This window comes from Misgurnus anguillicaudatus, chromosome 4 (genome assembly GCF_027580225.2).
Source record: "Misgurnus anguillicaudatus chromosome 4, ASM2758022v2, whole genome shotgun sequence".
NCBI classification, from domain to species: Eukaryota; Metazoa; Chordata; class Actinopteri; order Cypriniformes; family Cobitidae; genus Misgurnus; species Misgurnus anguillicaudatus.
The window spans coordinates 14,149,188-14,174,211 of NC_073340.2; the positions used below are offsets into that span (position 1 = coordinate 14,149,188).

Genomic DNA, 25,024 nt, shown 5'->3' on the forward strand with positions numbered 1-25,024 from the left:
CGATTTGTTTTTTTCGTTTTTGATTGTAAAACGGATATGGAATGGACGGAAGATACCCTGATTGACCTTGATCCCCATTCCCAATATTTTGACCAAAAATGCAACCTAATAACGACGCATACTACATTTAACCACAGTTATTATGTTTTGTAAAAAATAGAAAATAAATAAAATGTATCAATACACGGAAGATGACACTTTCACTCTTAAGGATTAAATAGTAATAATAAATATAATTACTTTTACCTATTGAGCAACCGTGTCCGTATCTAAATATTTTTTATTTTTTTTAAATAACTCCAGTAGCTGATTTAATGAGTGTAACTTATGTGTACACATGTACCGCTGGCTGCAGTAGTAAGTGCAGTGTCTGTGTGTTGCTTGAGAGTTTTACTATGGTAAAGTGGCGGAATCAGACGGTAGATGTCAGTGCACTCACTCACTCGTGTTTGTCTGAAAGTTGTTTTAGTCGTAGTTGCGCTGATGTCTGGATAAATAAACCCTGTGAAAAATTCAGAACTCCGAAGCCTCGTCGGATTTTATTGATGCTGATTTCGTCAGTGCTGTAAGGATTGTTTTACTGACTCTTTCCTTCTTTCTTATGTCTATGTTATTACCTGACGCTTGCTTGTTTCAAACATTACTTTAGCTTAGCACATGATAAACTGATCGAGTCAAGGGCAATATAGTAGACAGATACATGATACCACGACGTGTTTTCAGCACAAATAATCTGTCTGTTGTTAAAATATAACAGTGTTAAACAATTGCGTAAGATTTATGTTCACAAGTTAATGTTAGAGTTAATGCTAGCTGCTAAAGCTAACCAAAGCGCTCACTATCCGTCAAATTAATCTCCATTAAATAAACCTGTGTTATGACAGACAGGTGTTACACTGTAAAACATTAATTGTATCATTTTGCAGTTTTAGTATGGCTGCATTTTTTAGTGTTTTGGCAAAACGGTTTATATAGTCAATTGTATGTGTGTCAATGTTTAAAAAGCCAATGAAAGCCGTTTAATAATAAATGAAGGATTTATTGACTTTAAATCACATCAGATTAGTTTGATTAACGCTTGTGCCTATCTAGACAGCATTTATGGACATCACTCCTTGAAAGATGTTTTACTTTGATGTATTTACATGATACTCAAAGGTACTTTAAGAATAGCACTTGTTTGAATTTTAAGGACCCACTATACTTCCGCGTAGGAGCTACGCCTCTACACCCAAGGCTACTGTCTCAGTTTTCATTCATACCTTTGCGTCGTCGTCGTCGTGCAATTACACAGACCGCCAGTAGGCAGTATCCACGCGTGTAACCCACAGTAGCAATGCAACAGCCGAAGAAGAAGCATTTTGGCCAGTAAAGGCCAGTGCCCGATTGCATGAAAGTCCTTAAGCTAAGAAATCCCTTAAATATAAGCTTAAGGTTACCCTTAATAAAAAATGGGTTGCAAGAAAAAGGTTGTCAATAAGTATTTACCCTTAAATGCTAAAGTATTACCTTAAGTTCTGCTATGTGTTGCTATAAAGTCCTTAAGTACCATTTTCCCTTAAAAACTTAAGGGACTATAACAGGTCCTTTAACGTCACACGCGATGGCTGATTTTATTATTATTATTTAAGAAAATGAAGTACCAATGTGCATTTCTAACAATCAAAATAATCCCTTATTCCGCGTTCACACCAGCTGCAGTAGAGGCGTCAAGCGCGAGTAATTTCAGTGTTAAGTCAATGTGAAGACGCGTTAACGCGCGTCTGGAGTTCTTGCGGTGCGAATGAGGGGTTTAGTGCGATAGATGCGATTCCGCCTCATTTGCGCGAAATTTTTTTAGTTGAAAAATTTGAACTTTGGTGGAAAAACGCACTGCGTTAACCAATCAGGAGCTTGCTCTAGTAGTGACGTGATTACAGAAGCGAATGGAGTCCCAGAAACCCCTCCCATGATGCGAATTTCTGTGTGAATGTCTCGATGACTAGAATTTCACGCGCAATTGAAGCGAGTAAATGTTCAAGCGGCAAACTATGCGTGGTAGACACGATTTTGACGGCTGGTGTGAACCCACAGTTAGAGAAAAGTGATGCGCATTTATTAGGAGAATAGCGGTGTGATTGTCTGTCAATCGAAAATACTCAGGGTTTCCCGCAGAACATTTGTCAGTTAAGGTGGTAGGTTTATGCGGGTGGGCGTGGCCGGGGGCATGGCAATCAAGGGGGCGGGGCATACGCGTCATAAAATATTTTTATTTATAAAACGGTTAGTTCCAATCCTTGATTCTGATTGGTCAATAGGTGTGCTTTATTCACGATAAAACACTGCTATGACCGCTTCACCCAATGGTTCTATTTAATATCACTGCGCCCTTAGCAACACCCTTAGCAACACATAAACATATAATGAGACAAAGTCTGAGAGCAGTTTGTTGTTTTTATTTGAGCTTCCATGTTGTTGTTTGCATTCAGGGACTATTTTCTCTAGCGGAAGGGATGCTTTTATTGATTTAACTTCATGAAAGTTGCACTAATATTTTTTTTACTTTAATATTGTGTGGTAAGCGTTTTATAAAAGCAATAAGGTACTCGAGGCAAGTGCTGTATCGTGAATAAGTAACGGCTGAAGGGGTTGCAGGCACTCCGCTTCGCGTCGTGCCTAACAACGCCCTTCAGCCGTTACTTATTCACGATACAGCACAGCCTCTCGTACCTTATTGCTTAATTAAAAAACTCAAATAAAACTCAATTTTAAAGAAACTATGACAGAAAATGAACACATACTAGATTATTAATAAATTTAATTTTTATCAACTGGCTAGTTATCCTCCAGACAGTGACGGACCATGTCTTTCTCTCATTTCGGCCATGTGGTGCGCGTGCCCGCTCGCGATGTGAAGTGCGTCCACGCTATTCTCCGAGATGCAGTTGACGGCCTTTTGTGCAGCGAAATTGTTTTTGGCTGACCTAGTTAAGGTGGTAGGGTTTCCAAGCTTAGGTGGGCCGCCCGAACTGAAAAGTGCTGCAGGAAACCCTGAATGCTTCAAGTTTGAATTACTTTAATGTTTTATACATGTGGTACTTTACAGTCTGTTTTATTGTACACAAATCCACAATCTGTTGAGCTGCGTGCATTGATTTGTTTACGTGGTGAGATTTTATAAGTAGCAACCACCTCTTCAGTGCCGTGTTTTGACAGAGGCTACCATAAAATACTAAACACTTAGGTAAGGGTGACAGTTAAGACCTTTTGTTGCAACGCTCTTAAAGAAATCCCTAACCCCAGGGTTTTTTTCTCCCTCAGGGAAACCCTCACTTAATGATTTTCATGCAACCGGGCACAGAGCACTTGGCCGTTTCTCAATATGCGTTCTTGTCTGTACTTTTGTTCTTGTGGACTTGTAAAACATCATCAGTCGCGGCCCAAGTATACTGTTCCGATTTAAAATTCACATCAAGCCAAGTTCACATAACAGCCCCGGATGTGTTCTTAATCTGCCCATTTTACCGAGGATGCATCAGGAGGTGACTTGTGTGAAGTTATGACAGCCAAGTTTCCCAGAATCCATTTTGCGTCAACGACAATGGAGCTAAAAACCTTTACAATATTCTAAATATTACTTTCATACTTCATATGGTAATAGATACATTAAGGCTAATCAGCGTGTTGCCAACCACATATTCATATTTTCATAACAAAAACAAGCAGGGTTTTTTGCAATTTATAGATTTCGTATTATTGTAAAAATACATTAAAATAAGAATGGCCAGGGCTGCACGTATTGGTAAGACTGAATGACGACCTCAAGTACTTTGCTGTTCCATTTGTAATATAACGGACTCGGTTATAAAATTTGATATTTTTTGGTAACGGTGGTTTAGTGGGCAGTGCTCCGGCATATGGTGCAGACGCACTTCTGGCGACCCGAGTTCGAATCCCAGCTCGAGGTCCTTTGCCGATCCCATACCCCTCTCTCCACCCTGTACTTTCCTGTCATCTTCTTAATACTGTCAAATAAAGGAAAAAATACCCCCCCCCCCCCCCAAAGTGAAAATCTATTAAAGGGGCTATTTAATAATCTGTAAAAAGGTCTTTATGACATATGCAGCCTACAAATGCAACCTCTGAAGGATGCAGCCTTTTGTTTGAGAAATGGCTAGCATTTCACCTCCACAAGACATCTTGTGACATAATTGATCTCACGGGACATATTTAATTTCGCAAGATCACGTCACGCAAGATCTCGTCACACCCCTAATGATCAACACTTTTTTGGTATTTGTCGCGTTTAAAAACGTCAAAATGCACATTTCAAGTAACAGCTTGTTGACACTGACAACCAGAGATGTATAAAGTACTAGGGACCAAGACTTGAGTAAAAGTACAAGTGCTCTATCAAAAAAGTGACTTAAGTAGAAGTTGAAGTGCTCTTTAAGCACACCACTTAAGTGTAAGTACTAAAGTATTAAACATGTTTTGTACTTAAGTATTTCAAGTAGTTTATTTTAAAATATACTACTCAAGTACTGAAAGTAAAAGTACAAGTATTGTGTAATGTAGTTATTAAAGAAAACAGTCAAAAGTTTGAATATAATATTATTTATATCATTTCAAATGTTTAAGCTAAAGGACACTCACAATTCCTTTGGCTGTAGCAGGAGTACAAAGGCAGGAATGTTCAGATTAATTCAGATTAATTAAACTGACATGGCGATAGAGAATTCAGTATTAATGAAATATTAGTCGATATAAAGGTAAAGGTACAAGGTGTTTCAATTGTATTTAGGTTTCCTTCTTTCGGGCACACGCGCCCTTTCTCGCGCATTCTCTCTCTCTCACGCAAACTCTGTCTCTCTCGCGCACGTTGGCTCTCTCTTCGCTTCACATTTGTCCACAACCGCGGCTCATATTTGTGAGTGAGAGGGAGGGAGGGGTCCGCCCTTCACTATCTCCATCTCCAATTGGTTTAGACCACGATAGGTGTGTGTTTCTAACGTGTATCACCGCTCCGGCAGTGATAATGTGGGTTTGGAATGATTTGTAACATTTATATAACGCGTGTAACGAGTAACTATGCAGCACATAAAAAATGTATTGGAGTAAAAGTATTAAACTCAAAGAAAAAATGTACTGAAGTAAAAGTGGAAGTAGGAGAAAAAAATAATACTTCAGTAGAGTACAGATACTTTCTTTTAGTACTTAAGTACAGTAGTGAAGTAGTTCTACTTCGTTACTATACATCTCTGCTGACAACTATATACACAGCTGCTCTGATGCATACTCCCACTATTGTGCATCATTTCATATTATTCTATTTTGCAGTTGTCTTCATTGGCGTTCTGTTATTTTCTCAGATAATCAACATAGCTTTTAAATACAGAAATCGAAAAACAAGAGCAAAAGAAAAAATTCTCCACTGTTGTTCTAAAGGGGGTCGCCGTTCATGGCAGAGCGCCATGGACAGATGTCCCCAGTGTGCGTACACTAATAATGGGTTTTAATTTTATAGACGTTGCGTAATGCGGCACTGGACTGGACCCCTTATTATTTTTACCATATCACAAAGTTTTTATCTAAAGATGTTCACAACTAGTTGATAATTATTCAAAAATGTATAGAGTTGTAACACTGCTGGTCTTGTTAGCTTCCTGGTACTGTAGTTTATTTTATTGATGCAATGTAGAGCAAACGAGACAGACACCGAAAATGAAACACGACGTACAATTATTAGCTATATGCTGTGTTCTGTTGTTAGAATCATTCGGGGTTCGAGCCCTGAACAATTAGTCTTAGCGCTTAGGGACAAGCAATGGCACTGGACATTCCATAATAAACACATTGATTTGAATTCACTAAACTGAAATAGTCACAGTACATGTAGGAATGATTATTAAAGCCAAAACTGTAGTGGTGTCCTTTTTTCTGCGTCTGTAAGTTCATTAATGTAAACTTATTACCACTGGCACCTGTTAACATAACTTTCTCTCTTTCTTTCTGAATTCAGAGTTCGAAATGGCATTGTGGATACAGGCGCAGCAGTTGCAGGGGGACGCCCTGCACCAGATGCAGTCTTTGTATGGGCAGCATTTTCCCATTGAGGTGCGGCATTATCTGGCCCAGTGGCTGGAAGCTCAGGCATGGTAAGTGTCCCTACTCTGCTGGGGGTTAATAGTTGCTGTGTAAGGCTCGGAATTGAAAATCGATTGCAATTCTGAAATCAGATCCTTAGGGACAGAAATAGGGTCCTTTCCATAAAATAAAAACCGTTGATTCCTCTTGTCAATTCCTGCTTGCACATTTAAAGATATCACCTGCACTTGTGATACCAACGTACATTAGCATGCCTTTCCTCATGTAAGAGAGCTTGTGGGCTTTTCCTTGTTCAAGAGAGCTTCAAATGTGCCCAGCTCGAACTTCGCCCAACACTAATACATAAAAAATTAAACAAACTGTGTTTGTGCTCGGCATGGGATGCCATAGATCTGGAGAACCAGCAGGATGAGTTTAAAGCCAAGCGTCTATTGGACAGTCTGATACAGGAGTTGCAGAAGAAGGCAGAACATCAGATGGGTGAAGATGGGTTTCTGCTCAAAATCAAACTGGGTCATTACGCCTCACAGCTGAAGGTAAGAGACCTGAGAAAAATGCAGTTTAACCCACCTAACAATTAGCTGTCTTACATTGTGACACTGTCACACAAAGCACGTTTTTGTACCTATTCTCTTAATGAGTCATGTGCAAAGTGCAATAAAGAGTCATTTTCTCTTAAATCTAGGCTTGTTTAATATTAATAATTAATAATAATAATTTATTAATAATAATAATAATTAATTAACTTTAAATCTTGTTAAAAAATAAATTGTCATTTTGATCCAGGTTTAATTTTACAGTAAATCTAGATTATCTTTCATCCTGTTGCTACATTACTTTAAACTCTGTTTTAAATCTGAGTTAAGGATTAACTTCCAACTGAGGAGGTTTAAAAACAATTCTGCAATTAAATGTGTGTCTTAATGATCAGAAACAGACACCGTCAGCGTGGTGGCAGGATTCAAAGTTGCATTTATTTTAACGTCTCAACAGAGTAATGTTGATAGCTCGTTGGTAACATGTTTTGTTGGCTTGGAAGCTTCAAGTCTAGATGGCCTCTTTACAACACAATGGACCCAGTAAATTATAAATAAAACAGTAGAATATATGTTCTAGGGATGTCAACTTATGCATTTTCCCATATTCGATGATCGTTTAAATTACCGACCAATCAATTGAATACTCATTAACTGTAATAGTGCAACAAGCCTTTACAGCAGTGGCATATATAGCCAGTCACATAAAAGTGTGCTTCCTCACATGACTTAAAAGATTTTATTTTGTCTAAATAACATGCTAGTAGGATTGTAAAATGAGTAAATGTAGTTGGTGTTTTTTGATCAAAATCAGTAATTTAATCTCGAAAATGAAATATAATGACTAATAGACACAGTATAATTCCGCCTCATATGGGCACTCTGCACAGTCGCATGAAAGTCTGTTCGTCCATAACAAAATAAAAGATTCATTATCATCAAGAGTTTGTTGTTATTACATTATAGTTTATTTGTATTATATTATGTAATTATCCAAGAAGTACACGAAGGACACTTTCCCGTTGTCACCACATCTTAGATCTGTGGCGTACATTTAAGTGCCTTGCCAAAATTTAAGATTACATTTTAATCTGTTTATTAAAAACGGCTTCTGGTCTCCTTCCCTGTGCAGCATTGCTATGCTAATCTTGCAGGCTTCCCTGAAGAGGGTCTTTCAGTATCCCCATTTTTTGTATCGGACCCTATTAGATCCACTGCGGATGTCATTTCGTTGCGTTAGCAGCCAGCCTCGTCTCGCATGATGTTAAAAAGCCCAGGTGTATGTTTGCCATCAAACATCATTGTGATCATGGCTAGTTTAACTTCTGCACGCTTGTCTCATTTTTTTTCACCGGCTGTATGTGCTTTGGCAAGTGCCGCACACACGTGCTTGCTTTTTCGACAATCGTTAAGTTTTATCGATTTCATTCTTTTCGACAATTAATCGAAGATATGACATATACATGAATAAAAAATAAACACAGGCATGAACAGGAATAAAAAATGCAATCAGACAACAGTATGCATATGAGTATGAAATAGTACAAACAGACAGCAGTATTTACTGTTGCACAAGGATGATGTGCATAGTAACAGGTGTGTGAAAGTACATAATTGTGGTTATATTCTGTCTGACTGGTACATATGTACATAGGGCTGGGTAAAATGCAAACTCAATAAACTTGATAACAGTTTCTTTCTGATATATTCATACAATTTTGCCCTCTCACTACTAGACCAGCACATACAACCCCTTCTGCCCCCTGTCTATTTTATGTTCTATGTGAATCTCAGGGCTGCTTCTCAGTCCCTCTTTAAAACATCTTTTGTCATCTATAACTTTTAATGACTTTGCTTCATTCTTTATCAACAAAACTACAAAAATCAGCTCTCAACTGTGCCTCATTGGGCATGCAATCAAACACAGCACACATGGCCTCTCCCCTCTCAGAAACAGAAGTGTCTAAAATCTTCCTGCCCACTAGATCCTATTCCCACTAACCTCCTTCAGGCTATTGCTCCCTCTGTGGTATTTGCACTCATCAACATTATCAACACTTCAATTCAGACTGGCACATTGTTTACTGTAATGATAGTCTCATTAAGCTTAATGTCTGTGTGTTTGAAGAGCACCTATGACCCCTGCCCTCTGGAGTTTGTGCGGTGTGTCAAACACATACTCTACACTGAGCGAAGACTTGTACAGGAAGCATCTAATGTACGTAATACACACTGATCCACTTTTAGAGAATATTATGCCGCTTTTCCATTGCGTGGTAAGACTAGGCTTGGCACGGCACAACTTTGCTCACTTTTCTGCTGCAGTTTAGTGGGTGGGATTATTGTTATATTGGTTTACTTGACAAAGCACAACAGTTTTGTTTTATGTTACTATATGTTTTGTCATTTTAATGAATTAACAACAGTCAACAATCAGGTACTTGATGAGTATATCTCGCATTAGCAAAAACACTGATGAGGACGTTTTGCTCTGACCAATCATAGACCTGTAGAGTTCACACCCGGCCGTACTACGCAATGGAAAAGTGCCATAAGTGGATGGTATAGGTGTATGAATATAGTTGTGTTTGGTGGTCAGGCCAGCAGTCCAGGTGCTGGTCCAGTAGATGGAACCCCTCAGAGATACCAGCAGATCAACCAGACGTTTGAAGAGCTTCGCGTTATGATGCAGGAGACAGAAAATGATCTCCGCAAACTGCAGCATAGTCAGGAATACTTCATCATTCAGTACCAGGAGAGCTTGAGGATACAAGGTACGGGTGTCAATCAGAATGCATGGCATCATCTGCTTTCTGTCAGAAGAAAACCTTTTGAAAAGACGGAGTGTTAATTAAATTTCAACATACGCAAAAACACATGGCTGGACAGGTGTAGAACACAATCTTGTTAAGATATCTATTTATTACTCAGGTGAAATGTTGCACAGATATGACAGATTTATTTATATAAGGCCTTTTACAATATTGCAGTGTTTGCAATGTTGCATAGCAGCTTTACATGAAACAGGAAAACAGGAAAATTATTAAAGTGTCTGTTGAACATTTGTGTCTCTGCCTGTGAAAACTCAGCTAAATTTACTGTATTCTACATAAAATCTACATAATGTAAAGATAATTCTGTGAAAATATAATCTTGATATCTTTAATATTGACCGAGTAAGAGCTTGCCAAAGATTCAAATCAATGAAGGAAATCAAACTTTGATGCTCCTAATCTCTTCATTACATTAAAGAGCCTTTAAACTGGATTTCATAGACAGGGTCACATTTAGTCTGTTAATATGATTTACAGGTTACAGGTATAAAGTTAAACCAGACCAAACACCTATCCATTTTTAATGGAAATGGCCCTTACAAAGAAGAGAAGATTAAAATGGGTCAGATACTAATTAGGGTGCTAATACTACTTTATTTTCATACCCCTTTTTTGTTTTATATTTTCATGTTTAGATATATTTAACTCATTCCCCGTCAGCCTTTTTTTTTTTTTAAAGTTGCCCGACAGCATTTGTTGTGATTTTTTTTACAAAAGTTTCACAAAATGCATTCCAGGAAAATGTTCTTCTCTAAATATAAATCCTATCATTTGTTCTCTTTTTATAACCTCTTAAATAATGGGTAGGTTTCTTCAAAAATACCAAATTTTGAGCAAAAAGCTGAAATAATTGCATTTTTGTAAAAGTAATTTTGTCAGAGATCAGATTCTGAACGGTTATCAAAACATACAGAGTTTAAAATTTGTAAAATTTGTTTCAGTTTTTTATAAATTGTGTAAGATTGGCCATCTAGTAATAGCGGAATTACAGATTACCGTAAAAACTCGTCAGAAAAGTGTCATTGGCAGGGAAATGTTTTCTCTTAATTGACGAGATAACTTGTCAATGCTGGGGAAAGAGTTAACCTATCCTCCAACCAATACCATTGTTTAGGTTGTTTGTCCATTCCCCTAAATACGATCCACAGATTATGTGTTACTAAATTATTGCCTTTATTGCCGGGAGGCCAAAACTATATATTGGGATATGAAATTATTTATTTCACAATTTTATTCGGATATGACTTGTATTTTTATTACAAATTACACACTACACTATTCAGGCATTTTGAGCAAATAACGTATCCATTCCTTCATTATCTAATATAAAACACAGCATACAAAATTGTCGCTATTTCTTTTTCTAAAATTACAAATATTCCAAGTGTACAGAGGTCAAAAGATCGATTTATATGAGGAAAACATGCAAATGCAATCACTTTTTGCTGTAATTTCAGATTTGGTATGAACACTTATTAGAAAACTGCCGCCATTAGAAGGGATACGTCAATTGTCAAATCTGAAATAGCATTGGCTCTTGCGTGTCTCGTGACCGATAACATCATTACGTCAGCTTGGAATGAGAAACTGTTGGCTCTTGTGACCGATTGCGTCATGCTGTAACGTTCCGGTTTTTGTTTGAATGAAATCAAACTCTGTTGTCGGAGTTCTTCACTTAAAGTGTTCTTATGATCCAATTCGCTCCAAAATATTTCAAACATAAATGTTTAAACTTTAAATCTGACGCATAGGACAAACAACCTTATAACTTAACCAGTAACCACATCTTGTAATAAGCTGCTGAGGGCGCTTATCCCTAAAATGTAACCCTATGTTGTAATAGAGGACACTCTCATGTTTTTAGACAAATATAAGAAATATTCACAAAGTTGGAGGTACTTACAGTAGCCATTTAGTTTACTAGCATAAATGAATGTTTGAATTTTTCAATTTGAAGTGTTTTAGATGAATTTGTTTTATTGAATCAGTTTTTGAACAAACTAACATTATGATTATCTCTCTGTGCTGCGTAGCTCAGTTAAGTAGTTTGTCCAGCCTTCCACCAGCCGAGCGTGTTCAGAGAGAAACTGGTCTGCAGAGCAGGAAGTCAACATTGGAGGCTTGGCTCACGCGAGAGGCCAACACCTTACAGAAATACAGACAGGTAACAGCACTGCCAACAGGTCATGGACTGTGATGAAATAACACTTCATAACATCATGTTGATGAGAACATGATCGGGAAAAGTGCTTTATATTCCTATCTTTTGATTTTGAAGTGAAAACGCGTTGTTATCTTGCACTCTGGTCGAATCATCTAGTGTGTGGTGTGTGTGTTCTGAGGATTATGTTATAAAAAAATTGATGTTGTTAAAAAATGTCTGGTCTCCCATGGATTTAAAATCGTTTCAGATGTAAAAATCGTCCAGTGTGTCCCAGGCCCAAGGTCATGGTCAAAGATGGAAATCAATGTTTAGGAAGCCATAGCTTCATTTTTATAATCCTATAATTAGATTGTGATACTTTAGGCTAGATTTTACACAAGGGTGTGCTTGTCTGTGTGCCTATGTATTGATTTGTGCATGTTGTGTGTGTGTGTAGGAGCTGGCCGAGAAACATCAGAAGACTTTGACTCTGTTGAGGAAACAGCAGGCGCTGATCGTGGATGATGAACTCATTCAGTGGAAAAGACGACAACAGCTCGCTGGAAATGGAGGACCAGCAGAGGGAGGACTAGACATACTGCAAACCTGGTACACACACACGTTTATGGCTCATACAAATAATGTATATCGTCGCTCCCTGAAGAAACTCATGTATGTCCAAAACGGTTACTTTTCAGGAAGTGAAAAAACACTGTATATCAAAAGCAGTTGAATGTAGCGTTGTCATACTTGATACAGCATCTTTACATGTAACCATATTCTTGCCAGTGTAATGATATAATCCACATTTGACCTAAATTGAGTTTAAATGGACATACGTGCATATTTTACAGTAACGTGGTCGATATGCGTTCTTCCGATCATTAATTAGAATGGCAAAGTCGCGTTTCATATTGATAGATGAATACGCTTAGTTTATTAAATAGTCTACGTCTTAGTTTATTAAATACACTTAGTTTATTTAATATTAATTATACATTTATTAAATGTCTCTTGCAAACTGTGAAGGAACAATGAATCAATACACTGACATGGTAATGCTAGACAGATACTTTGTTTGCACAGTCCTACCGTAATTTTGTAGCTTCTAGACGTATGTCTGGCGTCAGGGGGGACAAGTCATTGTCTCACCAGGCTATGTTTATTCGGCTATCCAGTGCTGAGCTTCGATGAAACTTCATGAGACCAGCGAGATGCTTCCACAGGGCGGGAGATACGCGGCGTGATTGACAGCTTTGACACCAAATGGATATACCTGAAAATCAGATGACATGATTTCACAACTTTTCATTGGCCATTTAGATATGTGAAGCATACTGTATACGGAAATGAACCTGGACATTCAATCCGTCGAAAAATCTCAAAATCTGCAAAATGGACATACGTGGTTTTCATCGGACGGATTTTTTAACTGGTAATGTTATTTGATGTCAGAATAATTAATATTTTGTTGTTATAACTTATGAAATGGCTGTTGACAGCGCTGTTTATCTATGCATTTATTCGCGCATTAACTGTATCAAACTGTGACCGCTTGCGGAGGTTATAAATAATTAATTAATATCCACAGACATTTATTTAGATATTTTAGCAAAATAATGTTTATCTGGTAAATGCTAATATAACTTAGGGTAAATATTGTTAAAAGTTAGCTACATGTGGTGGCTGTGATTCAGCCTTCAACCCTGGTAAGTGAACAGCAATATGAACGTGATTTTACGATGCTAATAATAAGCATTAATAACAGAAAAACAAATTTAATTTAGCGTTTTTAATTCCACCAAGCATTAATTCATTGCTGTTTTATTCATGCAAAGCTACGTCGTTATTGGGACCGGATTTTATGGATCAGCGTGACTCTGTGAGTTCGTCTCTATTCTTGGACAAGCTGCATACATCGCTTTTAATAAATCAACTTATTAAACATAACATACATTAATGCACAAATAAGATGTGTTATAAATGCCTCATATGCAAAGTAAGAATACTCAAAGTCCTTTTAATGAAGTTGCGTCACTCCGCCGTCATATTTGCTGTGCACGCTGCGGCTGCTGTTAGCTCCTCTCCTCAGATGCGTCCAGCGCGCAATTCTCAATTCTCTTGTTTATCGGTCAATCCGATATTACAAAACCGATATCTGATAATCGGAAAAATGCACAAATATTGGGGAAAATATCGGAAAACAGATATATCGGTCGATCTCAATATCAGTATACACAAACTCAAGTGAGACGCAAGCAAAGCTTTTAGGTTATATTCAGAATGGCCTGGATGTAGAAACTAGAGTACGCATGGAGATGTTCAGATTAGTCCATCTCTTTAAAGGAAAGTTTTGTAATTTGACTTTGTGGTGTCTTTATCTTAATTATTTTAGAGGATGCACTTGCATACCAAACGTATTAGAAAATGTGGAGGATGCGTGTTCCCAAATTAGTTGTGAAAGAGAGAAGACATGGAAGCTCTGATTATTCGCTAGTTAATTGATTGCAGATAGTGTCATTATCACAGATGAATTAAAAAATTACAAAATGTGACCCATATTTACTTGGCAGCCAGTCTGACTCTTTGTCAGAGAATGGAATGACATTAAGAACCATTAAGAGAATGCATGTAACTATTATATATAGACTGTCGTTGAGCAAACCTAGAAAGAAAACAAGCTTTAGGGTTGAAAAGTGCTGTTGTAATATGTTTTGATGTTGTTGTTTTGTAAATGCAGGTGTGAAAAGCTGGCTGATATGATCTGGCAAAATAGACAGCAGATTCGTCGAGTTGAGCACCTGACGCAGCAGCTGCCCATACCTGGACCAACTGAGGAACTGCTCGCCGAACTCAATGCTACTGTCACAGACATCATATCAGCACTTGTCACTAGGTACACACACACACACATTATTGCAGCAAGTGTCTCTTAGACATGAGTTGTTTTATCAATGTTTGTTTTGTTTCAGCACGTTTATTATAGAGAAGCAGCCTCCTCAGGTGCTCAAGACTCAGACTAAGTTTTCAGCAACGGTGCGTCTGCTTGTCGGAGGAAAACTCAATGTGCACATGAATCCACCTCAGGTTAAAGCCTCCATCGTCAGCGAGCAGCAGGCCAAGGCTTTACTCAAGAACGAGAACACCCGCAAGTAAGATTAAATTTGAAATGAACTATGATCTCTGTTAACATCAGATAAAACAATTCTCGGCCATTCCTAAAACGATGTGGCAAAGTAAATCATAACCAACTTATTCAATTTTTACTGTGTAAATCGATTTGGCTGTGTGCATGAGTACAGAAATAGAAACAAAGTCATAAACAAGTGGCCTTTAGCTTGTCACACGTTTCAGATATTAGGGTTGGTTTGATGTTTTAGATTTTTTTCTGACAATAAACAGAAACATGACTTGTTTTTCTCTTTGTGTTGAAGTGACAGCAGTGGGGAGATCTTAAACAACAACTGTGTTATGGAGTACCACCAAACCACAGGCACCCTGAGCGCACACTTCAGGACCATGGTAAAATGCACTTTAACCCTTCATGTTACATATTCAACTAAATGCTCGTAAATCACCTCAATCAACTCATTTAAAGCTGCGAAACATAAACCTCATTCACACAGCACTTTGGTTTCAGAAAATACCCATAAAATTGGCAGACAGACTTATGTGTGAACGCAAACACGTCCCGTTAAATGCTCTGGGATCCCTCCCTGAAAGAGGACCTAGTATCCATTGACTTTGTATTGCGAGAGGCCGCATCCTTGTCATTTCTGGCTTGTAACAAAAAACAGAGTGATGCCTTAGAGCTGCTGTGTGACAGTGTGTACATCTAACAAGCCAGAAAAAAAAACAGAAATAAGTTTTTATAAGCTGTCGACCGCAAAAAATGAGCGTTTAATTACACAAAAGTGGAAAACAGGCAACTTTTCATAGTACTACTATTAGTAGAACTGCACCCACTAGAGGGAAACGTAGTCAGCGATCTGGGTTATTTGGCTTGTTAGCTGTACACAAGGAGGCGGCCTCTCGCAATACAAAGTCAATGGAGACGGTTGAAATTTTTTTCCCCCGGTGGGCGTGGTTTTCAAATTAGCATAACTGCGATCTGTCTCTGTAAGATACCTGGAAAGCCCTCTGTGTGAATGCGTGAGATGCAGAAACAATGCCGTTAGAGGCGTGCCGTAGTGAGGACACACATGTCATGGCAACATAAAGTTATTGTTCAGCTCTTTAAAACGAGGGCTTTACATACAGATTAACCTTCACGATGAGAAATGTCTGCAAACTGGAATGAAGCAGAGATCAGGTATCGGGATTTTGACTTTTATAATGTTACTTGACATGGGAAATTGTAGTATATTGTAGTATTATGTAGTAAATGTAGTATATTTCGCTAACTGATCCGAGCCAGGCCTTGCGTGTGTTTTGTTTACAAACTATACTAAAAAGTATACTACAAACTTAAGTATATTATGTATTATATTGACCAAGAATGGTATTAAACTTGTCAGGTTGTATATCATTACTAAGGTCAAAGGGTTTTTACTTAATATCTGAGCGATGTGCCTACAGTATGCATCAGATTGAATGTATATTTTGAGGACAAAAGCTTATAATTAGTGGCAGATTGCTGTCTGGATGCTTTCCGTGTTGCCCATAATTGAATGAATGGTGGAGTCGCTTACACGCCATAGAGATACATCAACACCATTACAGTTTTTCTCAATTGCTGAAACACTAAAACCCATTGGCTGAACAAAGTTCTCAGTTGCCTGAACTCATTTATCTAATTGTGCAGTCTGTTGTCAATACCTTAAACCATTTCCCATCATAAAACACAAAAAAACTATTCCACTCCGCCACAACTTAGACTTTTTTAGCAAAACTCCAAACACATACTCATTCTCAAAACACAATCTGCACTCTAATGCACATGTCATGCATACTGCTAAACACAAGCGGCAATAATCAAATACAAGTGTCATCACACATGTCATTGATTAAACACAACCACTCAAAATTGATTTAACCTGTTTCAAATGATGTGACACAACCGATTTACTGTTGTATACAGTAGTACAGTGCATTTTAGGCTGTATAAAATGAACAAATTGTATGGCCCTGAACATTGTGCTTTCCTTTTGTTACTGTACTGACTGCTTTACAGTTTTACGGTATCACAGAAACAAATGACAAGTTTGTGAGATGCAGGGTACAGTACTGTAAAAATACGGGTAAAAATCCTTAGATCATCTCTCAAAAGTACATTTTTTTATCAGTGAACATGTCAATCCCATCAAAATGGCAAGTCCGTGTGTCATTGTTCATGAACAAGAGAGTCAAGATGTTGCTGTGTTGTTATACCAAGTGAACACAATTATATGTGTCAGTATTTTTTATGTAAACTGTGGATGACTTTACATTTTCACCTTTTTTTCTGTAAACAAATTACACAACTTGTGATTTTGAAAAAAAATTACAGTACAAATAAAAAATTACAAAAAAAATAGGGATTCACTTGACAGGAATTAATTTTTTTTGCATGACATGTCTTGCACAATGAACTAATTCCTAAATGTTTTGAGGTGTAAGTATACTGTATTTTTATGAAAATTAAATTGAAATTGCAAACATCAGACATTTTTACATAATCATCTGCTTGATTGTATCAAAGCATTTGCAATTTGTCCAAATGACTGAGAGTTACACTATAAAAATGTACTCCCTGAGTACTATATGTTTGAACTATGTGTTTTCTATTTTTTGGTGTAGTGTTTACTCACTGTTTGATAGTGTATATAATTTCGATCACTTTGTTTATGGATTGAGAGCAGAGTTTGATTTTGAAGACAGGTAAAACTGTTTTGGGGCGAAAGTTTCATTTTGCAAGAGGAGTCAGAGGTTTTGCAAATAGTGCTTGAAGATGAGGTTTTGTGTTTAATGTTTTCCGAAAATGAAGCAAAGTTTCAGAAATTGTGTTTTAGCAATTGAGAAAAACTGTAATATAAACGCTTTTTTGGATAATTTCACAACATTTGCGAGTACTTTTGTCAAATATTTGGTATCTACTAAGTAAATAGTTGTTTGGTTTATTTATTTTTTAATGTTTTATAATATGTAACACCTTATATTTAGCAAAAAAAAGTTTTGACAATACATATACTGTACACTAGGTAATAGCCATGTAAATAAATAATTTATAAAGCTTTTTCTACCTCATTCTTCATCATTAGGATAGCAGTGGCATGTGGAGCAACCTAGTAGCAATTTTTGTAAATGTGTCATGATAGAGAAAAAAAGCTTACAGAAGCTTAATTTTTTTTGTGATATCAAGCTCAAATAAAAAAAAAATGGTTTTGAGAACAGTGATTTTCTGTTCTGCTATGGGACATCTGTAATATATTTTTTTAGATGAAACGCAAATACAGTATACTATTTGGTGGATAACAATCCACTATACTGTTTTGAATTTTACTGTATTTGCATAACCTGACATGTTTATGACTTGTTTAGTGAGGTTGGTCAATAAAGGGAATCACTGAGTGTTGTAAAGATTGTGTGTGTGTTTCTGTCCTGCTATTTAGTTGATGATTTTTATTAAAACTTTAACTGTTTGTCTTTTGCAGTCTCTGAAGCGTATTAAGCGTTCAGACCGGCGTGGGGCAGAATCAGTGACAGAGGAAAAGTTTACCGTTCTGTTTGAGTCTCAGTTCAGTGTGGGAGGAAATGAGCTTGTGTTTCATGTCAAGGTAAAAATGTACTGTGCAGTACTGCCCTACAAATGCAAAAGACCTTAACTCGCTAGATTGTGAAAATGAGAAAAATGACTTTAAAGTTTAGACTTATAGTGAGTTTCAGTTGTCAGTTAATTTCTTCATTATTTTTATTTTCTCGAAAAAAACATAAAATTGACTCAAGATACTAATGCAAATAATAAAGGACATCCTGAATGTCTCAAAAATAAGTAATTTTTGACCAAAAACGAAGTTACTGCCTTTTGCCTTTGTAGGGCAGAGTAGTGATATGTAAAATGTTAAGGACTGTGTTAGTACTTGCATACATTGACGTAGCATTTGTGTCAAACGTTGTTTTCTGTCTTGTGCAGACATTATCACTGCCTGTCGTGGTTATTGTTCATGGTAGTCAAGACAACAACGCCACAGCGACTGTGCTCTGGGACAATGCTTTCTCTGAACCGGTATGTTACCACACCAGTTACGTATCATTTACACATTTGATTAACATCAGGAGTATGCGGGAATAATATAATATAATATAATATAATTTAATATAATTTAGATCTTATTAGATACCGGTAGATGGTTATTGTTGTATTCATTGTGTATGTAGCTCTGACAGTTGTTTTTATAACTACTTTTTTATTTCTTACCTTTTTCTGCTGACTCGAAGATGTGTGCCTCAATAATCCTTTGCACTAGGCAAAAAAAGCATGATTGTATGAGTGTAATTTTCTATGGTTTATAATCAGTTTGTTTTATGTTTTTATTGTTTCAGGGTCGAGTGCCATTTGTGGTACCTGATAAAGTTCTGTGGCCACAGCTGTGTGAGGCTTTGAACATGAAGTATAAATCAGAGGTTCAGAGCGACAGAGGCCTGTCAGAAGATAATCTGGTGTTCCTCGCTCAGAAGGCCTTCAGCAGCTCCAGCAACAATCCTGAGGACTATCGCAATATGACCATCACCTGGTCTCAGTTCAACAGGGTAATACTAACCAATACACAGCTGTGCTACACACATATAAAGCAGTACAGTATTTGCTATAAAAACATCATATTAGATATAAAAGACTTTAAAAGAAGTTGTATTCGACACACTAAGGTTGGTAACACTTTACTTGAAGGGGTGTTCATAAGACTGACAAATCACCTTCATAATCATGACATGACACGTGCCATGAACATGAAGGAGATTTTATGGATGTTTATGACAACTGTCATTAAGTGTCATTTCATTCAATCATGTCATTTTTAAAGGAATAGTCTACTCATTTCCAATATTAAAATATGTTATTATCTTAACTAAGAATTGTTGATACATCCCTCTATCATCTGTGTCCGTGCACGTAAGCGCTGGAGCGCGCTGCGACGCTTCGATAGCATTTAGCTTAGCCCCATTCATTCAATGGTACCAATCAGAGACAAAGCCAGAAGTGACCAAACACATCAACGTTTTTCCTATTTAAGACGAGTAGTTATATGAGCAAGTTTGGTGGTACAAAATAAAACGTAGCGCTTTTCTAAGCGGATTTAAAAGAGGAACTATATTTTATGGCGTAATAGCACTTTTGGGAGTACTTCGACTCACCTGAAAAGTCCGCTCCCCTTCTCCCTCTCATAATGGGAGAGGGAGGGTGTTACTGCGCCGAGTCGAAGTACTCCCAAAAGTGCTATTACGCCATAAAATATAGTTCCTCTTTTAAATCCGCTTAGAAAATTGCTACGTTTTATTTTGTACCACCAAACTTGCTCGTATAACTACTCGTCTTAAATAGAAAAAACGTTGATGTGTTTGGTCACTTCTAACTTTATCTCTAAATGGTACAATTGAATGAATGGGGCTAAGCTAAATGCTATCGAAGCGTCGCAGCGCGCTCCAGCGCTTACGTGCATGCACACAGATGATAGAGGGATGTATCAACAATTCTTAGTTAAGGTAATAACATATTTTAATATTGAAAATGATTAGACTATTCCTTTAATGCAAAGATGACATTGTCTTTGTTATAACAACTTGACATAAACAATTTCGCGAGAAAATTGCCAGGAACCCTGTACCCTGTCTCAGGGTTCCCACGGGTCCTTGAAATCCTTGAAAGTTTGTGAATCTGGGGAAAAAAAATTCAAGGCCCTGGGAAGTTTTTGAAAATATACATGCATAGATACAGGTCATTGAAAGTGCTCTAATCAATTTTATGCAAAATCCATATTATTTTCTGTGTAGTGTAGGATAATATCATAAAAATTCTAGACTTTATAAGCACACGTGCCGCTTTAAATGCTTATATCTTCTGTATGCGAATGTTTATTCATACCAAAATGCTTTTTTGCATGATTGTGTTTGACACTTAAAAAAACGTCTTTGTTTACGTATGTAACTGTTGTTCCCTGAGAATGGAATGAGACGCTACGTCTCCCTTGCCATAATTCCTGCGTCCCTGTTACACTGTCTTTGACAATATTTCATATAGCGATATACTTCCTGGCTCCCGCGTCACCCTGTCTTTGTCGTTAAGCCTCACCATTGGTTGAATTTGATATGCACATTCAGACGCACTTACCCCTGGAGTGTCACCGCAGTAACGCAGTGCGAGTTCCCTCAAAAGGGAACTGTATTAATGTATTTTAAAAGGTAACACGATGTAACCTTGAAATGTGTCCCCACATTTAGTCCTTGAATTTGAGGGTATTGGACCAGGACAGTTTGAAAGGTCCACACTAAGGTGTGGGAACCCTGCTGAATTTCATTATGCAGTGTATCCCTTAGATAATTAATTTGAAAAAACATAACGTTTCTTGTGTTTACAGGAGAGTTTACCAAGCAGAAATTTCACATTCTGGCAGTGGTTTGATGGAGTAATTGAGCTAATGAAGAAACATCTGAAGTCTCATTGGAATGATGGGTAATGATTACACAGATCTCACTTGAACAATGAATATTGGCTACTCCGATCTCACTGGAGTTTTAAGTAATAATTGTTCAGATCTCACTGGGACGTCATGTTGTTGTCTGCAGAGCAATTTTGGGTTTCCTGAACAAACAGCAGGCTCAGGATATGTTGATGTCCAAACCCAATGGCACATTTCTCCTGCGATTCAGCGACTCTGAGATTGGAGGGATCACTATTGCATGGGTTGCAGAGAACCCCAATAAAGCAGGTAGGGCATGTTACCATGAGTAGAGACCAAATGTCACCAAAGCCACATCAATCCATAAAATACTAGAGTGTGTTGTGCATTTACTCCAAATATTAACTGAAGTATCATTTAATGTGATGCTGTGTATTTCTTGCAGGAGAACGAATGGTGTGGAACCTCATGCCCTTCACTACTAAAGATTTCTCCATCCGCTCTTTGGCTGATCGGATCAGTGATCTGAACCATCTACTATTCCTCTACCCTAACCAGCCTAAAGACGAAGTCTTCTCACGTTACTGCACACCTCCAAACTGTATGATTACTTTCTGGGATCTTCTGAAATGAATTCATGTTGAATACTTGTTTTTGAAAGCCCCTAAAATAATCATTCTGTCATTATTGACTTATTCTATGTTTTAAATTTGTATACTGTTATTCTTTCTGTTGATCACAAGGATTGTCACACTTCTTTCAAGCTCCTAAAAGGACAAATATAAAAGTCCATAAAAATGAATAAAATGACTTGGCATTCTTCACACTTCATCTGAATAATTCTAAATAATGACAGAATTTTCTTATTGGGTGAACTGTATAAGATCAGGGTCTAGTATAGGACTTTAAATATAAACGGGCTCCGTTGTTTGTGAACAATAATGTATCTTGATGATTTTTGATGCATCTCTTAATGAATGTGAACTTGTATTTTTCCAGCAAAGGCAGTGGGTGATGGATATGTCAAACCAGAGATCAAGCAGGTGGTGAAGGTTGAGTGAGTATCGTTTCTCCTGACTATCATAAAAAATGTTAAAAGTCAGAAACAAGAAGACAAGAAAAAGGTATTTTTTCATCCAAGTTACAAAACCTTGACAGAAAAAAAAAATACTTTTTTCTTCATGTTCCTCATGCAGTGGGGAAGGAGTCGGATTCCTTTCAACAGCCTTGAACACAAAGCCTTATCTGATGGAACTGGGCATTTCTTTTATGTTAGCCCACTAAAATCCAGTCCCAATGTAGCAAACCCTTTTCCGTCATGGCAGTTGGGGAGGGGCCTTGGAATGCCTTGCTATCCTCTGTTCACTACAGCAAATTCTTGTGATAATACAACCTTATATGTAGAGTTTGGTTCCAAAATGCAATAAATCCATTTTGGCTAATTTCAGTAAAAACGTGTTTTCTATACCAGGGTGATTCTCACGAAAACTTGGTTTTAAAAATGTCAAGCATGAAAATGTAAAAATTGCTTAAATTGACTTTTTTCCCACCAGACATTGAAAAACAAAGTCTGGAGTAAATGGGAACATTAATTTAAAAACTTTTACTTATCATTTAACACTTTTTGTAACATAATTTAAAAAATTACTCCTAAAAAATCTAATGACCGCAACAGTCAGAAAACATCAACACTGACATATTTTCAAAATGACATGACAAACCTGAAAGAACATAATTTGGAGATTCTGCACATGCATTTAAAATCAAAGTATTATGCTTCTATTAATTAAATTAACATTTAATAAGCATCTGTTGCGGTAATGATAATCAAAATGTCGTGTAAGCATTCTGACAAGACAATATTTCAAATTAACTGATAAAAAATGATTACCTGGTAAGTTACTGGTCCATGTGCTTGGTCACTCAAAATCAAACTTTATTAAAATTCTGTATGTGTGCTTAAACTGTTCTCAAAAAGTGTTGCGGAGGATGAGAACATCAGGCATGGACACATCATTTTCCTAATTTTTCTTCATTATTATTATACATGAATATTCAGTAAATATCTTTTCTGTCATCTAAAGTAGTCTAGCATAACATCCATTTATTTTTTTTCTTAATATTTTTGTGTTAATTTGATTAAATTACAACATAACGCATGTTCAAACACAGCCGGACACATTGCGGTAATGGTAATTTCAGCAGAAAATGAGATAAAATTTCCAATTATAAATTCTTATGTTGAAATGACACATTGTGCAAGGTAGAACACAGTATTGTGTTAATTCTGATGCTTTTTAATGTTACTATATTACACATTTTAAAGCTAAAATCATTAGTGCTGTGGTGTTTCAATGGTTTCGTGAGAATCACTCATATAGAGCAGAACATTGTCGGACTTGTCTAATCTGCCTCTTACACACTTCAAATTACTTTCAGTAGTGACAACCACATTTAAATGCGCGAGTGAATCCCCTAAATGTTCGTTTTATGTCTGCACGAAAATGTGATGATTGACAAAGAGATAACAATAGCAACATTCTGCCGTCTCGTGTGCTCATCACTCACAGCTTTGACCAAAATAATTTAACAGCGTTATGTTTTGCAATAAACCTCCATCTTGGCGTTGTGTATTGTACGCATTTGTGAGGCTGATCCACAGTTCAGTGTTGCCAGGTCGTTGTCTTTTTTGTACTTGTATACCGTTTTGGTGCTTAACCGTTTATAGTTTTTGGCTCATGAAGCAATCAAGTTTTTGGTGTTATTAAAGTGTGAACATGCCGGTACAAATATTTTGATCTTTGAGATAAAGCATTTGGATTTTTTTTCGTTTTTCGCTGTTTTGTTCGTGCAAGATCTGGCAAAACTAGTCAGCAAACGCTCGTGCCTCTGTTGTTTTCTGAACCATGCATACAGAAGACTTTTCTCCTTCTAGGCATTTATTTTTTCAAAAGAGAGACCTGTCATGTCCACGATGCACGTTTAAACACTTTATTAACTACTAGTTGTTCAGTTCGGTTATGTACACACTATACAGAGTTTCTGTAAATGCGGTTGTCACTACCTGCATTTTGCAGGAGTTAATTCGGTTGTAGAATGTGGTTGTCAGTCCCGTAAATTACTGAAGTGTGTGTGTACACAACAGGATTAAGCATTAAAAGGTGAAGTGACAACCAAAAAATATGCAGTGTGTACGGGACCATCTTAAACTAATCCCGGGACTCCCTGTCTGCTTTTCTCCATCGTTCTTTAAAAAATACGTTTTTGACCTTTGCCTCTATGTCCACTGGCTCCTCCTGAGGTGTTTTCTCTGCAGACCTCTTAACGCCTACGATGTAATGCCAAATTTTTTGAAGGTGTGGCTCCTCTAAAAGTGTCCGGGTGAAACAGTATACTATTTTTATTTACCCTAATTTCTAATTTCCATCCCTGCCAAGAAAGTGACAAGATGAAAACCACTATTTTCTGTTACAAACTTTCACATAGCATCTTTAGGTTATAATAACATAACAAATTCAAATCCATAATTAGATTTTCAAAGATTTATTATAAAAATTGATTGTTTTTTCTGCAAAATCCATGACAAGTTTTTTTCAAAATGCTATAAATCTATTGAATCAATATATAAATGTGCATTCATCTTTGCCATGTTAAATTCATTTAGTTGACTAGTGGTATACACTGATTAAAAAAAGAAACATTAATGGCATTAATCAAAACACTTACTTTGTCATATTAAGATCATTTCTGCTGTCATCCTTGGGACGTCGTCGCTGAACTTTTTTGACAGCGATCAGCTGTAAAAATGTTTTGGTCCTGCTCGATTTTCGC

At 37.0% G+C, this 25,024-nt stretch overlaps 1 protein-coding gene across 1 annotated transcript in view; it reads left to right on the forward strand.

Moving 5' to 3' along the window:
* The first annotated feature begins 388 nt into the window (after nucleotides 1-388).
* The window catches only part of stat5b (signal transducer and activator of transcription 5b), a 30,659-nt gene continuing 6,023 nt past the window's right edge, over nucleotides 389-25,024 (forward strand). Inside the window, exons 1-17 of the mRNA XM_073866744.1 lie at nucleotides 389-565; nucleotides 6,002-6,131; nucleotides 6,461-6,623; nucleotides 8,752-8,841; nucleotides 9,223-9,397; nucleotides 11,491-11,621; nucleotides 12,058-12,209; nucleotides 14,341-14,496; nucleotides 14,573-14,752; nucleotides 15,035-15,122; nucleotides 18,233-18,355; nucleotides 18,712-18,804; nucleotides 19,122-19,328; nucleotides 21,152-21,246; nucleotides 21,360-21,502; nucleotides 21,639-21,794; nucleotides 22,193-22,250. Of these exons, the coding sequence (XP_073722845.1) occupies nucleotides 6,010-6,131; nucleotides 6,461-6,623; nucleotides 8,752-8,841; nucleotides 9,223-9,397; nucleotides 11,491-11,621; nucleotides 12,058-12,209; nucleotides 14,341-14,496; nucleotides 14,573-14,752; nucleotides 15,035-15,122; nucleotides 18,233-18,355; nucleotides 18,712-18,804; nucleotides 19,122-19,328; nucleotides 21,152-21,246; nucleotides 21,360-21,502; nucleotides 21,639-21,794; nucleotides 22,193-22,250 (2,132 nt within the window). The 5' untranslated portion in view covers nucleotides 389-565; nucleotides 6,002-6,009. The remainder of the gene's footprint in view (nucleotides 566-6,001; nucleotides 6,132-6,460; nucleotides 6,624-8,751; nucleotides 8,842-9,222; nucleotides 9,398-11,490; nucleotides 11,622-12,057; nucleotides 12,210-14,340; nucleotides 14,497-14,572; nucleotides 14,753-15,034; nucleotides 15,123-18,232; nucleotides 18,356-18,711; nucleotides 18,805-19,121; nucleotides 19,329-21,151; nucleotides 21,247-21,359; nucleotides 21,503-21,638; nucleotides 21,795-22,192; nucleotides 22,251-25,024) is intronic.